This window comes from Mustela erminea, chromosome 4 (genome assembly GCF_009829155.1).
Source record: "Mustela erminea isolate mMusErm1 chromosome 4, mMusErm1.Pri, whole genome shotgun sequence".
NCBI classification, from domain to species: domain Eukaryota; kingdom Metazoa; phylum Chordata; class Mammalia; order Carnivora; family Mustelidae; genus Mustela; species Mustela erminea.
In genome coordinates, this window is record NC_045617.1 from 133,863,727 (window position 1) to 133,880,323 (window position 16,597).

At 36.9% G+C, this 16,597-nt stretch overlaps 1 protein-coding gene across 1 annotated transcript in view; it reads right to left on the minus strand.

Annotated features, from left to right (window-relative positions):
- OFCC1 (orofacial cleft 1 candidate 1) overlaps positions 1–16,597 on the minus strand; it is a gene marked incomplete at its 5' end in the record, with an annotated part of 303,058 nt that overhangs the window by 137,619 nt on the left and 148,842 nt on the right. Inside the window, one exon of the mRNA XM_032341375.1 lies at positions 7,899–8,023. Within this exon, the coding sequence (XP_032197266.1) occupies positions 7,899–8,023 (125 nt within the window). The remainder of the gene's footprint in view (positions 1–7,898; positions 8,024–16,597) is intronic.

The window sequence follows — 16,597 nt, forward strand, 5'->3', positions numbered from 1 at the left end:
AAGTCACTAAAATAAAGCAAATCCTCTATCTTACAGACTCAGGTATCACCTGCTATTTGAAAGTTCAAGTTATGCTACTTTGCATTTACTAAAGACCTACGTTAGGTCCTGTTTTTGCAAACCAAAAGAAATCCTAAGAGTATTTTTACTTTCATGAAAAAAGGGAAAATTGAAAATAGCATTCAGCATTTGTTTTGCAGGGAGCCATTAGTGGAGGCAAGGCCTTCCCAGAGCAGCAAGGATGGTACCACCAAGCTCTTTCCCCAGGAGCTACACTCAGCATCTCATCCTCAAGCCACCATAGCTTTGAACTGGGGCGGTGAGCATCTGTGCTTCATCTCAATTTATTTTGTGCATCCGTTAGCAAGATGTGTCTGAAGGTATCAGAAAAGCCTAAAAGAGGTAATTTTCGGCTTTTGGGAATGCTTAAAGATGTGTTCATATAAACTAATGGCATTTGCATTTTCGATTTGCTCCATTTCAACTTACAAAAGCTTTCATAGAAAGAGCTACTTTGAGATAGCAGAGAAAATGTAACTATTTTCACAGAAACTGAGGTACAAAAAGTTTGAGAAACATGTCAAGATTTGCTCAATCTTGCTCAGCCTAATTTATAAGACTGATTTCCTTGAGTTTAGGTATTATGGCTCCAGAATCTATATTCTTAGCCAGTAAGATTTGTTCCTTCTGGGTAGGAATAGACGGTCATGCTTTAGCCATACCTCGTAAGATGAAGACATCAGTCAAAAAGTACCTAATTGTATGTGGATTGTTGATAAATTACTATCAGGAATGTACCTCCACAGGGATTGGCTATGCTGGGTCATTCTAGAACTGACTTACTTAGTAACCCCCTTCTCCACAGCATTTTATCTTCACCTCCCATTTACCCACCTCCGGGGGACACACCAGTAAGGTATAACTTAAAACAGTAAAAGCTACAAAATACACAGAGCAAAATCCGCATGTGACGTGGAGGCTAGTCAGGAAGTACTATAGTAGAAACATGCCAGAGAAGAGGCCATAGTGGAAAGAGAACAGGATAGGAAAGCATCCAGACCAGCTAGCTGGTTGATTGTTGGTAAGGAAACCTCCTGAGCTTCTTGGACTTGCCCTTATATAATTCGTAAAGTGGGGTGCATAATATTATCTCACAAGGCTGTTTTTATCACTATATTAAAAAAAATACAGGAATAAGATTAAGGGCTTTATAAACTGTAAAATTCTGCAAAAATGGATGTGGCTAACCTCTTGTCAGAGGAGTGAGCACATAACATCACTTTCAGTGTCTTGTGCAGGATAATCCTGATGGGATAAAAGTTGGAGACCTCTAAGGAAGCTTCTGGTAAAAATGTCATATTTACAATGGACTTGTCTGATAAAGAAATACTACTACTCTCTTCCCAAGATGCAAAATGTTTTATTCTGGTCATAGGACAGATACAACACTGAAAATAGATGTTTGGAGCTGGTTGTTTGGGACAACGCTGCCATTTCTTGACTTGTTAGGTCTCCCAGGTATGTTTAAATGGTGAAAAGAACAATTATATCTTGAGGTTATTGTAACTACCTTTTCTATCTGCTGACACTGCATGTGTGTATCCATTGAACCCCAGAAAGGGGGCAGGAAAGGCAGGGACCATGGGTGTATCATAAGAGCCTTTTCCAAAAGGCAACATTTATTTTCAAGTGTTTAGATTGCCGAGACAAGGATTTCTCTCCAACGTACAATTCATCATCCTCCTTACTCACTGTAAAATCAATCTGTTCTGTTTGTATGACATAAACAACAAGTCATTTCTCAGGAATGAGGCAGACCATATGTGAAGGTGTTTTGGAAAAGCACAATAGGGAATACGCCAATCAAAGTAGCATCTGCATTTTATTTCAACGTCAAATCACATGTGTGTTATAAAAAGGGGAAGTGTATCACTTTTATTAAAGAATAACTTTCCTGTTGTGATGTTTACCGTTAACTCATACCTTCCCTAAGCCACAAACTCAGGTCTGCCACATAAACAACTGGCTGAGAACACCCTGTGTGGCCAGAGCCCCGTGTGCTTTTTACACACACGGATGTATCTGCCCTCTCCCCAACCCCCCATGGCAGAAGAAAACTGACATTAATCCATTATATGTATTTTCCCAGGAATTAGCACTTTCTATTCAAAGTACTGATGACTATCACAGCACCTTGCCATTGATAAAAACAGGAAACTATAAAACAACTGGCAGAGTCCTAGGGAGAATTTACTTTTTACAATTGGGACTGGATTAAGATGGAAAGGAAGTGGGTTCTAGTCCCATTTCCATTACTTACGAGCTGCATGACCTAAGGCAAGTCACTTAACGTCTCTAGGTCTCAACTTTATACTTGTATAAACAGACAGGGCTGAACTAAATAATCCCCAAGCCCCCTTCCTGCTCTAAAAGTATGTGATTCTCTGGTCGCTTACCCACCTAGTTGTATTTGAATAGTAATGGAAACATTTTTAGATTGTCTTGTTACGGAACCTTCTCCCCAGCTGGGAGTCAGGTACCTCTGAAAACTATGTTAACTTCTTTCAGCCACTGCCTTGAAGCAGTCGTTAGCACTAACTTCCAGGGGAATTTAATACATAATCTGGTTTACTTCTGTGAAGAAGTCACTATGCCGAGATTAAGGTACTACATTAGGACCCAGGGAAATCTGGTTCACTCCATAGGCAATGAGATTCCACTGCTCTGTCTACACAGGCAAATGAGTGGTCATTTATGTAATTAACTGAATGGACATTGTAAACTTTCTCATTGAAATCTTTTCCCTCATAGGAAAATAAATTTCAAAAAAAGTTCCCAGGGGTCCCTGTGGGGCTTGGTCATTTAAGCCCCCTTGAGATTCTTGATGTTGGCTCAGGTCATGATCTCCGGGCCCTGAGATTGAGCCCTATCTTGGGCTCTGCACTGGGTGTGGAACCTGCTTAAGTTTCTTTCTCTCCCTCTGCCTCTTTTCCCCATTCATGCTATCTCTCTCTCCCTCTCTCTCAAAATAAATCAATAAATTAAAAAATTAATTAATTGAAATGAAGTGAAAAATAAAGCTCCTAGTGGACAATATATTTTTTGAACTGAACAGGAATGCATGTTCTCATGGGTGCATATAATTGTATCCCAACACAGCCTCAATTGTACTTGTAACTTCTAACATCATTTCTTTCTTTCTTTTTTGAAAGACTGGTTTATTTATTTTAGAGAGAAGGAGAGAGACAGAAAGTGCACACTTGAGAGCTCTTATGCTCAAGGGAGAGGGGTAGGGGCAGAGAGAGAAGGAGAGAATCTCAAGCAGACTCCCTGAACTGAGCATAGAGCCAGACTTGCAACTCAGTCTCACCACCCTGAGATCATGGCCTGAGCCAAAACCAAGATTCTGACACTTAACCAGCTGAGCCACCCACGTGCCCCAGGGATGCCAATATTCTTATTTCCTCTTATTTTTCATGTATTAATTCAATAAATATTTATTAAAGTATTTATAATTTATCAATCATTGTGGTCAGACCAGAAAGAACATGAGACTTAATTTCTACCCTGTGAAATTTATTAAGTGTCCAGTCTAATGAAAGAAAGGGACTATGGAACACCTCACCGTGGGCCAAGGGGCACAAAGAAAATGTGCAGGGTGTTATGGGAGCATAGAACAGAACCAACCACTGTGCATCCAAATGATTGATGCTGGAAATAAATCTTTTATTACAAAAGTGTGGAGGGATACATTGGATAGATCATGTTATCTCAAAATATAAGCAAACGATAGTCATCCCATCACACCAGCATGTATCTGGTTGAGAAAATTTAACAGTTTAACATTTTGGAAACTTTAAAAAAATATATTGACAGTTTCAAACAAAATAAACTTACATTTGACTAGCTAAAGGTCCTATACATTTTTTTAAAACATTGGAAGCTGTGATTGACTGAAGCCTTAGCAATCTATCAAATTTACCCAAATCGGCATGTTACAGTGAGGCACAGGGGAAAGATAGAAATGCAGTGAGTTAGGTCATATAGGAAATAGAGAAAGAAAATGCATACATTCAAACTTGCTACACTGAAGCAAATACTTCTCCCACAATGTCACATATATCTTTGAAGCTGGGTCGTACAGTATTCTGTGTTAAATGCATTTTATGGGAATTTGGAGAGGATTTAGGTAAAGGCTGCCCCAATAAATGATTTACCAGCTCTAATAAAACATCAAGGAAATTGTTCAGATTGTATCTCAGACCGGTTAAAACACAAGTTTATAGAAGTGTCGGCAGCCCCCATATCCTCAATCCTGGTTTAAAAAGAAATGTTCATAGTGGTTAATTATCCCATATTACTTCTTTCTTTTTTAATGGTAGTGATTTCAAAGAAGGGAGAGACTGAAAGTAAATAAATAGGTAAGACAACGAAGGGTGGTGGGAGAGAGGGAGAAGCTGACAGATCACTCATTTATCCTTTTCTTCCCTCATTCAGTAAATATTTACTGATTGCCTGCTATAAGCCAGGCATTCTAGAACCAGGGCCTAGAGACCAGGTAAGAGAGGTTCTTTCCTGACTACAGCTTCCATTTAGTGAAAAAGACATTAATCATAAATCATAAATAAATGAAATAACTCTAAAAGATTAATTTAAGCTGTGATGAGTCCTTTTTAAATTTTTTAAAAAGATGCTATTTATTTATTTGACAGAGAGAGATCACAAGTAGGCAGAAAGGCAGGTGGGGGGGTGGGGAACAGACTACCTGCTGAGCAGGGAGCCCGATGAGGGACTCGATCCCAGGACCCTGAGATCATGACCTGAGCCAAAGGCAGAGGCTTAACCCACTGGGCCACCCAGGTGCCCTGGTATGAGTACTTTAAAGAAGAAAACAAAGTGATAAGGAAGTAAATCATTAGAGGAGGGGTGGGTACCTCTTTCTGTAGGGTAGTCAGGAAAGCCCTCTCTCAGGAGGAAAAGTTGATGCTGGGGCTTGCAGTGTTCACCACTAACTATACTACTACGAATGAAGAGAACATTCCAGACACAGGAAACATCAACTGTGAGGTCCCTGATGTGATAAAGAGCTCAGTGTGTATGAAGGCCAGAAAGAAAGACAGATGTGAGAAATGAGAAATCTTGTCAGTGTGACCTTTGGTCTCAATCTTAACCTTTGGAAAAGACATTTTCTTCACATTTTATTATTATTAATGTTAATAATATTAACTGCCTTTATGAAAAATCTACATGTTAGATTGTTATATATAATCTTTCAACTTCCACAAGAACCACGGTATTCAAGAACAGGTATTATTATCCCAGTTTCATACAGGATAAAATAGCTCCCAAAAGGGTAAGTAAATTGCTTATAGTTACAAGCAGTGGCAAAACTGGAACCCATCCTCAGGTTTATCCGTAACACCTACATCCTTTCATTTCTATTAATTTGTTTGTTTTGTTCAACAAATATTTGCTAAGCCCTATGCTAGGAGCTGTGTACACAGAAATGAATAAAGCAAAACATGGTAGGTTATGCTTCCAAAGATGGCCACATGATATCTTCCAACCCAGCATGCTGTTTTGTAATGCTGCCTTTCTGCTCTCACATCAAGAAGCAGAATCTATTCCTCCTTTGCCTGACCCTGTGGCTTGCTTTGACCAATAGAATACAGTGGGAGTCGCCATATAACTTTGAAGGCTTGACCTTGAGATATCCGTACTTTCTACCTTCTGTGCTTGGAAAGATGCTACTTGGACCCCAGGCACCGTGCCGATAAGAAGCCCAAACATCAGCAGAGAGAGACCCATGTGGAAAATGGGGACTGCAGTGAGAGCAGGAACCAAGATCCCAGACACATGGTCCCAACAGAAGTATTCAAACCAGACCCTAACCACTGGAGCCACCTTGCTAAAACCCCAGAACATGGTGGAGCAGAGACAACCTTCCATGATGTGTCCTTGCCTGAGTTCTCAACCGACAGAACTGTGAACAAATCAAATGGTTGGTATTTCAAGACATTCAGTCTTCAGAGATTCATTATGCAGTAATAGATAAACAAAACACATAAGGAGCCCCAACCTGATAAAAGCAGTAAGCATAAAAATACCTTTTTTTAAAAAAGATTTTGTTTGTTTATTTGACAGACAGAGATCACAAGTAGGCAGAGAGGCAATCAGAGACAGAGAGAGGGGGAAGCAGGCTCCCTCCTAAGCAGAGAGTCTGATGTGGGGCTTGATCCCAGGACCCTGAGATCATGACCTGAGCCGAAGGCAGAGGCTTAACCCACTGAGCCACCGAGGCACCCCAAAATACCTTTTTTTTTTATAGAAAGATTTGATTTACCCATTTGAGACAGAGAAAGAGAGCACGACCAGGGAAAGTAAACTTCCTGCTGAGCCCAATGCAGGGCTTGATCCCCAGACCCCAAGATCATGACTCAAGCCAGAATCAGGAGCTTAACCAACTGAGCCACCCAGGCATCCCAACCATAAAAATGTCTTAAAAATTGTGTGTATGTCATGAGTGAACAACAGAGAAATATCTATGTCAGTGTAGAGCAAGAATGAAAAACTTTTTTGGTAAAGAGCTAGATAGTAAATATTCTAGACTTTATGGTTCAACTGCTCTATTCTGTTATTGTACAGAAAAACAGTCAAAGACAATATGTAACCAAACTGCTAAGCTTCAGTTCCAGTTTTTTGTTTGTTTGTTTGTTTGTTTTTGTTTTTGTTTTTTTACAAAAAACAGATGGAGAACAGAATTTTCTTGGGACCTGTACTTCCCAATCCCTAGTCTAGACTTAGAGCATTTCTTGTATATTATTTTTCTTTCTAGAAGAAGTATGCATATTTTTCATCTTCTGGGCTTCTTGGCTCCCATTCCTACATGATGTTTCTGAAGCACAGGCTTCCATCTCTTGATTCAGAGCCTAACTCATTAGTTAGCCTGGAGCCCCATTTCAGTTGCTTCAGGAAAGCATTGGTGAAAAATATTTAAACTTTGAAATTTAACTAAAGCCAGTAGAACTTATTAAAACTGTGACTGGATAAATGAAATTTAAGCTGATACTATCTCTTCCCAGTGGTGGTTCCGGTATGGAAGAATAAATAAGAGAACATGTTTGGGACGAAGTCACAAGGTAAGTAATTGCTCATTGGGGAAACCATTCAGGGCAAGGATCTTGAGGTAGGCAGGGAGGCAGTGGTGTGGAATGGATGACTTTGAATATAGCTCCCTGGTCTCTTCTTTCCTGGGCTACTCCATGTGTCACACTGTCACTTACTGGTATTCATTTCCCCATCCTTGATGAATTCCACCATGGCACAATCTTATAATCATTACTTCTAAGAGGCTCCATTTCTCACTCTTTTATGCATTTTTAAAATATTTATTATATGTATATAATTGCAGAGACAGATACACCTGTATATATACCAGCAGGTAAAGAGAGCAATAACTATCATCTGCTTGAATCTTAAGAGAACCAAGGTTTACAGCACATTTCCACCCCAGCCACCCTCCCAATTCCAACTCCAGATGCTGCCCACAATAAACTGTCACCACTTTTCCACAGCATTCCTCTCCCCAAGATTTGGCTCAAACTTTTTATGAGAACATTTCTCTATTCTCAAGGAAACTTGGCCATCAACTTCTCTGTGTGTGTAGCACTTTGTGCATTTTTTAAAATATCACTATCATATCACATTGATGTTTTTAAGCATCCATATACTTTATTGGACTATGAGCTTTCCCAAGTCAGGGTACATATCATAAAGCCTGTAATAGACATGCAATCAATAGTTGATGAGTAAATGAATAATAAAAGAATATGATGAATAAGGATTTGTTTAATCCAATGAATTTAAATGTGAAGATAGAAAGACAGGCTGTTACTTACCAAACTGAAAATCTGTGCTTCTCCAGTTCCTCCAAGTAAGATAAATCCTCCGCATAATCCTCAATTTCTGTAGTTCTCCAAGCAGCTGATTTTTCCTTCACTGAGTGATCGATCAGACTTTCTCCCTTATCCAAGAAATTAAGGAAACAAAAAAATAAAGTATTTTAGCAGATATCAGATAAAAGGTTTACCTGGTTTCAGTGACATTTTCTCCAGAATGACTTGTAGAATCATTGATCATCTAAAAGCATAGCTAGCCATGGTTCTTGTATTGAAATGATCGTTTTACATTCCACGTTCTCTCATGAATCAACATGTCTCTACTGGCAGACCGTCATGTTCAATTTTGCATTATTTCACATGGAATAGCCTCTATAAATGTTGGAATTTAAAAAAAAAAAGAAAAAAAAAACAAGGTCATGGTATTTGTATTGACAGAACTACTGGTTGCAAGTAAAGAAAATGCATTATAAACTGCTTTCAGCAAAAAGGAATTTGAAAGAAATTTGAACAATCAGCCTATGGAGAAGGAGGGAAGTAGCTGAGGAAACAAAGGCCACTAGGACTCAGTCTTTCTCCTTCTCTGCTCTCTGCTTCAGCAGGCAACTTCATTCTAGCCTTGCCACGAACAGCTTCTTAGTTCCATAGCTTGTGACTTTCAACAACATATTTAAACTCAGAACCATACAATGTCTGCGGGAGCTAATTTAGTAAACAGTGAACCATGTGACCCATGATGATGGATCTAGCAAACACATTGTCTCATTGGAGAAACTGAGTCCTATCATTTAACCAAGGATTCTTAGGATCCCCATGATGATGATGAGTAGGGAATAGGAGCAGTTAACCTCTTTGGGCTCTTCCTTCCTTATTCACCAAAGCAGTTCAACTTCCATTGATTTATATATTAGGGTCTTTTGTAAGATTTTATTGCAAAATGTTGCCAGTAAAAATTCGTTTGAAAATCAGTAGCTTATGGAAAAAAAGAAAGTAGGCATAACTAACATAAATATTAGTTATGCTTCATTTATTAGTAATAACTAACACTTTTATTTAAACTTTTCCTGTTTTGTTTTTCTTTATACTCTTCTCAAAATGTATTTAATTATCATTTGTAAGAGGACAGTTACCTGACATTCTTTGATACTAGCTCATACAAGTTTTAGCACGACTTCAGGGTCTACCATTTTGCAATTGCAAAATGTTGCTTTGAATTCAGAGGTTGCAGTAACCAGGAGAAACAGAATGAAACTTAAGTGAAAAAGATCTGTCATCAAATCTCTAGTAAAGTCAACAAGGCTACTTCTTTTTTTTTCCTCCCCCTTTTTACTTACTTACTTATTTATTTACTTACTTACTTACTTAATTGAGAGAAAGATAGAGAGAGCAGGGGAGGAGCAGAGAGAAAAGGACAAGGACAAGCAGACTCTGCACTAAGTACAGAGCCTGATGCAGGGCTCAAATCCCACAGTCCCGGGATCATGACTTAAACCAAAACCAAGAATGCTACACTTAACTGACTGAGACAACCAGGTTCCCCAAGGCTATTTCTTTTAATATGAAATTGACTGATTTGATTACCTTAAGAACAAAATCCAATTATGACAGCCATTAATTTAAACTACTATTTATTCTTGTGTGGCCACCATCACCAGGGCATTGTACAGACAGCAGACTGAACCACCACCCAGGTCTTCCTGTGAAAAAGCCTATTTGGTTAGCCTGGAGTTTCAGCTTGGAGGATAAGCTTTAGGTTTCCCACACATAGAGGATAAGGAGGCACCTTCAGGTAAAATAAACATGGAGACACCACCCTTGCCCACCAGCTTAGCCTCACTACAGCTTGATAAGAATTCCAAAACAGAGTTCTACAGTTGTCTGGGGCCCTGATGTTATGCAACTGCTATCCAAGGAACACCTCCATATCTCCTGGTCTGGAGGCCAGCAGAGATTATGACTGAAGCCCCACAGTACTATATATACTTACATATTTTTAAAGCTGTTGCCTGAGGGTCTGGCTTCCAATTAGCCCAAGAAGAAGTACTAAATGAGATTATCTCACGTACAGGTCCTGGCATACCCTCAACAGTAGGGACATATCAAAATAAATCAGGCAATTTATTGGAGGTAACCATATCCTGGAAATAACCAAGAGCTTAGGCAAGGTTGAGTGAGAAGGATCATCACCTACACAAGGCCATTCCTTCAAGACTGAGAGGGGTAGCTGTTCACCCAATACATAGGGACAAAAAGAGAGTCAAGCAAAAAACTGAAACAGAGAAATGTGTTCTAAACAAAAGAACAAGACAAAAACCACAGTGAAAGACCTTAATGGTGCAGATGTAAGTAACCCATCTGACAAAGAATTCAGAGTAATAGTCATAAAGATGCTCACTGAACTCTGAAAAATGGATGAACACAGTGAGAACTTCAACAATGAGAGGAAACAGGAAAGTACCAAGCAAAACTCACAGAGAAAAAGAATGCTGAACTGAAGTGAAAAATACACTAGAGGGACTGAAAAGCAAACTGGATGAACTAGAAGAATGAGTTAGGGAGCTGGAAAAGAAACAATGGAACTCACACAGATGGTGTAGCAATAAGAAAGACATAATTTTTAACAATTGGTATAATTAAGGAACCTCTTGGACAACATCAAGCACAATAACATTCACAACATAGGGGTCCCAGAAGTGGAAGAGAGAAAGAAAGGGGAAGAAAACTTATGTAAAGAAATAATGACTGAAAACTTCCCTAAGCAAGGGACGGAAACAAACACCCAGATCCAGGGATCCTAAAATTTCCAAATAAAATGGACCCAAAGAGAACCACACAAAGACGCATTATAATTAAAATACTAAAGTTAAAGATAAAGAAAGAATCATAAAAATGGCAAGAGAAAACAAAATTGATATTTACAAGGGCAACTCCATAAAACTATCAGGATATTTTTTCAGTAAAACCTTGAAAACTAGAAGGGAGGGCATGACTATTCAAAGTGCTCAATGGAAAAAACTTCCAACCAAGAATACTCTACCTAGAAAGATTATCATTCAGTTTTGAAGAAGTGATGAAGAGTTTTTCAGATAATCAAAAGCTAAAGTACTTTATCACTACTAAATTGGCCTTGTCAGGAATGTCAAAGGGACTCCTTTAAGCTGAAAAGAAATGGCACTAATTAACAACAAGAAAATATGTGGAAGTAAAAATATCACTAGAAAAGGTAAATATATGGTAAAGATAGGCGATTAATCACTCCTAAAACTAAGAAGATTAAAAGACAGAAGTAGTAAAGTGAACTAAAATTACAATAATTGATTAAGAAATTGCATAAACTATATTAAAAGTGACAAGAAAAACATAAAATGTTGGGGGAGGCAATAAAAATGTAGAGTTCAGGAGTATGTTTAAATTTTGGTTGCTATCAACAAAATAGAGGGTTATATACTTAGTGTGAAATATGTAAATTTCCTGATAACAACAAAGTGAAAACTTACAATAAATACAGAAAAGAAAATGAGAAAGGAATTTAAACTTAACACTACAGAAAGTTATCAAATGACAAAGGAAGTGAGAAAGAGAAGAAAGGACTAGAGAAGAACTACAAGTACAGCCAGAAAATAATTAACAAAATGGGACCAAATACATACCTATCAATAATTACTTTGAATGTAAATGGACTAACTTCTCCAATCAAAAGACAGAATGTCTGAACACATCAAAAGAGAGAGAGAGAGACACTTCTATATACTGAGTATACAGTATGAACTATAACACACTGATGAAAGAAATTAAAAATGACACAAATAAATGGAAAGATATTTCATGGTCCTACATTGGAAGAACAAATATTGTTAAAATGTCCATACTACCCAAAGTTTATAGATTCAGTGCAATCCCTATTAAAATTCTAATGACATTTTCACACAACTAGAACAAATAATTCTAAAATTTGCATATAACCATAAAGGACCCCAGACATCTATAGCAATTTTGAGAAGAAAGAACAAAGCCAAAGTTATCATGCTCCCTGATTTTAAAGTATACTACAAACTTCAGTAAGTAAAGTAGTAAGTATACTTGTAGTAAGTATACTACAAACTTTAGTAAGTAAAACAGTATGGTATTGCTATAACAACAGACATTTGGATCAATAGAACAAAACAACCCAGATGTAAATGCACACATATGTAGTCAGTTAAATTACAACAAAGGAGACAAGAATATATGATGAGGACAGAATGATCTCTTTAATAATGAAATTATTGAATAACTACATGCAGAAGATGGAAACATGACCACTTTCCTATATCATGCAAAAATTAACTGAAAGTAGATTTAAGACTTGAAAGGGAGATCTGAAACCATAAAACTCCTGGAAAAAACATAGACGATAGTGTCTTGACAGTGTTCTTAGCAATTTTTTTTCTTTTTTTGATCTGACTCCAAAAACAAGGGAAACAGAGAAAAAATAAATAAATGACACGACCTTAACCTAAAAATGTTTCTGCACAGAGAAGGAAACAATTAACAAAATGAAAAAGCAACCTACTAAATGGAAGAAGATATTAGTAAATTATATATCTGATAAAGGATTAAATCCAAAATATAAAAAGAATCTATATAAATCAATAACAACAGCACAAATTCAATTAAAAGATGGGCAGCAGATCTGAATAGACATTTTTCCAAAGAAGATATACAGAGATGGGTGACAGACATGAAGACATGCTCAAAATTATTCATCAACAGGGAAATGCATCACGAGGAGATTTGCCGTATACCTGTCAGAATGATAATTTTCAAATAACAAAACAAAACAAGAAACAAGCATTGGCAGTATGTGAAAAAAGGTAAATCCGCATGCACTATTGGGAATGTAAACTGCTGCAGTCACTATACAAAAAAATAAATAAATAAAGCTTCTTCAAAAAATTAAAAATAGAGTTATTTGGGGAATCTGCATGGCTTGGTCAGTTAAGTGTCTGACTCTTGTGTTTGGCTCAAGTCATGATCTCAGGGTTATGAGATAGAACCCTGTGTCTGGCTCCACACTGAGTGCGAAAACTGCTTAAGAGTCTCTCTCTCTCTCTCTCCCTCTCCTTCTGCCCCTGCCCCCACCTCTTGCTCTCTCTCTCTACCTCACTATAAATAAATAAATAAATAAATAGATAAATAAATAAATATCATATAATCTAGCAAATCATCTACTGGATATGTATCTGAAGAAAACAAAAACACTAAATTTGAAAAGATATCTACATCCCTATGTTCACTGTAGCATCATTTACAATAGCAAAGATATGGAAACAACTTAAGTATCTGTTGATGGATCAATGAATAAAGAAGATGAATGAATAAAGAAGTTATATATATATATATAACAGAATATATTATATGTTACATTCACATTTATTATATATATGAATGAATAAAGAGGTCATATATGACATATATAAATATAACAGAATATTTTATATATTATATATTATATTCACCTATATATATATATGAATGAATAAAGAAGTTACACATACATATAACATATATATAAATATAACAGAATATTACTCAGCCATGAAAAAGAATGAAATCATTGCCACTTGCAACAACAATACCTTCATGGTATTATGCTTAGTGAAATAAATCAAACAGAGAAAAACAAATACTGCATTGATTTGGAAAAAAAAAAAGAAAAAGACAGAAAGAAAGAAAGAAAGAAAGGGAAAAAGCAAACAACAAAACAAAACAAAACCCAGACTCATAGATACAGAGAACTGGTAGGTTGCCAGTGTGGGGGTGGTGGTGAGTGAAACAGACGAAGGGATTAAAAAGTATAAACTTTCAGTTATAAAATAACTAAATCGTAGGGATTAATGTAGAGCATGCAGAATATAGTTACTAATGTTGTATCAACTTCATATGGTGAGTGGTGACTAGACTTGCTATGGTGATCATAGCAAATGTCAAATCACTATGTTGTCACCAGAACCTAATTATAATATGCTATGTCAATTATACCTCAATATTTTTTTTAAAAGGAGAAACCAATCCCTCTAAAATAAATAAATAAACAAACAAATAAATAATTGTGGTCTTCTTTATCTTTCTTAGCCTCTATAACTTCTGTGTCAATAATGGTATTTGTTTTTAAGATTTTATTTATTTAATTGAGAGAGAGAGAGAATGAGAGAGAAAGAGCATGAGAGGATAGAGGTCAGTGGGAGAAGCTGACTCCCTGCCAAGCAAGGAGCCTGATGTGGGACTCAATCCCGGGACTCCAAGATCATGAGCCAAAGGCAGTCACTTAACCAAATGAGCCACCCAGGTGCCCAATAATGGTATTTTTAATAAGATTATTTAGTGTTAGTATTTTTTATTACTCCATTCCTTGAGTAAGTTAAAGAATGACAACAGACTTTAAAAAATATGAGTGTTTTGAAGTGTCCTAATTAAATATATTTGATTTGCATACCTTACTAGACTGTTTAAAAGATGTTTTGTAACTATTTACATTTTAGATTTAAAGGAATGTCATTATGAATTGCTTAGACATTTTATTCACTTTCTCTTGATAGAAAGCTGAAAGCACCACTAAGAACCATACCATAGATTTGGTGTACCCACCAAAGTTCCTGTTTGGTGAAGTATAGGTTTTTCATGATAAAATCCATTAAATTGCTTTCTCTTTGGTTAATCTGTGAATATGTATCCTGGTTGTTCAACCTAATTTGGTGGAAGTGGATGATAATATATTTTTCTGTATCTAGCCAACATGGTGATAACCACACAATTGAAATTCCAAGAAATACCTAGTAGAGGTCATTTCATTAAGTACTTCTATTGCAATAACAACAGTGAGCTTTACCTCTGGTTGTTAAATCACAAAGAAAAACACCCATGAATTCTAAAAATGACAAGTATTTTTTGAACCTTTGGATTTCCTTTAAAGAATATCTATGTTAATGTGCTAAAAAAATTTTTTTCAAATCAATGTTTTAGAAGACAGAAAGTCATGAAAATTAGTTTATGTCTAAAGAAATGACACCCCCCAAAGGAACAAAAATAAGAGGTTTTAATCCAAAAAGAAGGTAAGTATGTGCAGAGACGTTCCCAAGTGAGCACCAGGTGTGTGTCTCCTCACAGAGAGGAATCGAAACAGTCTGCCAACCACAGATTTATATCCTGAATCTCTACCTGAGAAATAATGCTTTAACTAGGATATCATCAAGATTAGAAAGACAGAAAATAGATCCTGTCTGTACCCTGAAGCTAAAGAACATCATCACTAAAAAGAAATTATTCCAAAAGCAATGTATTTAGAAAGATGAATATCTATGCTTTAAGAATTGGTGGTGCAAAATTTGTTCTGGAACATCACATTTTATATATTTTATGTATGGCTACTCATACCCTAATCTATCACAGAAATCAACAGCAAGTGTTGAAATATAAATTGCTAAAATTCAGAATATGATTTTCAAGTTCAAGTACTAAAAATTTGGTTTGTGGGAATTGCCATTCAAATGTAACAGTGTTTATGAGGCACCTGGGCCACTCAGTAGGCTAACTGTCTGCCTTTGGCTCAGCTCATGATCTTAGGGTTCTAGGATCAATCCCCAAGACTGGTTTCCTGCTCAGTGTGAAATCTGCTTCTCCCTCTTCCTCTGCCCCTCTCCCCAGCTTGTGTTTTCTTTCTCTCTCTTTCTCAAGTAAATAAATCTTTAAAAAATGCAACACTGTTTAGAAAACAATGAATAAGCATTCATTCAAACACAACACAAAATGACAGCTAGGAGTGTTCTAAAGAATTTTGAAAAATTAAAATGCATAGTGTTGTAGTGAAAAGGGTTGACAAGTGATGGTCAGAAGATACACATTCAAGTCTTCCCACTTCTTTGGAAACTTAGACTATTTAAAGTTCATGAGTTTAAGCTTTTTAACCTGAAAAATGGAGATAGTATTTGTCCTACATAGATCTTGTGGAAATTCTTGTGGAGACAAGAATCTATGGAGATAATAACTATAAAATTCTTCTGGGCATGAGGTGAAGAACATTTAAAATGCTTTAGAATATTAAGGATATAACTAGTATCTGGCACAGTGCACTATGTAGCCCAGGTGATCAACGGAACACTTCACATCCTTTTTTTGGCTTTTATTACAGCATTACAATGAAGCAGTTAAGTAGAAAATATTATAGGAAGATATATATCAAATCTCAAAGTTGTCCAACTCATGACATGATAAGCTCATTAAATTGCATTATAGGATAGGAAACAAAACCCAGGGTCCCTATCTCCTTGTTCAGAGGTTTTGCCCTTTACCTTGAATTCCTTTGATGGCCCAATCAGCTAACGGAGAAGGGCGTCTATGACGGGACCAATGAGAAGGTAAGTCTTTGTGCAGAGAAAGGGAGCTTGAAGTTCACAGGCCAGTGGCACCGGTGCATTGGAAAAGCATTAGAACAACGAATCTCCACTTAGCAGCAGTGTTTTTTCCCCAAACTCCTTACAGGTCTTTGTGCGCAGCTCCAAGAAGCACTGTTCATCTGCCCATCTGGCCAGACGAAGACCCAGGGGATTGTTTCATCAAAAGAGAGAGGCTTAGAGAAAGGAAATGGTGAATAAAAGGCTGAATCCCAAGGATTACAAATGCGTTTGAACTGCCCTGGGAAGATCAGAAGGGAGCAGTGGTGG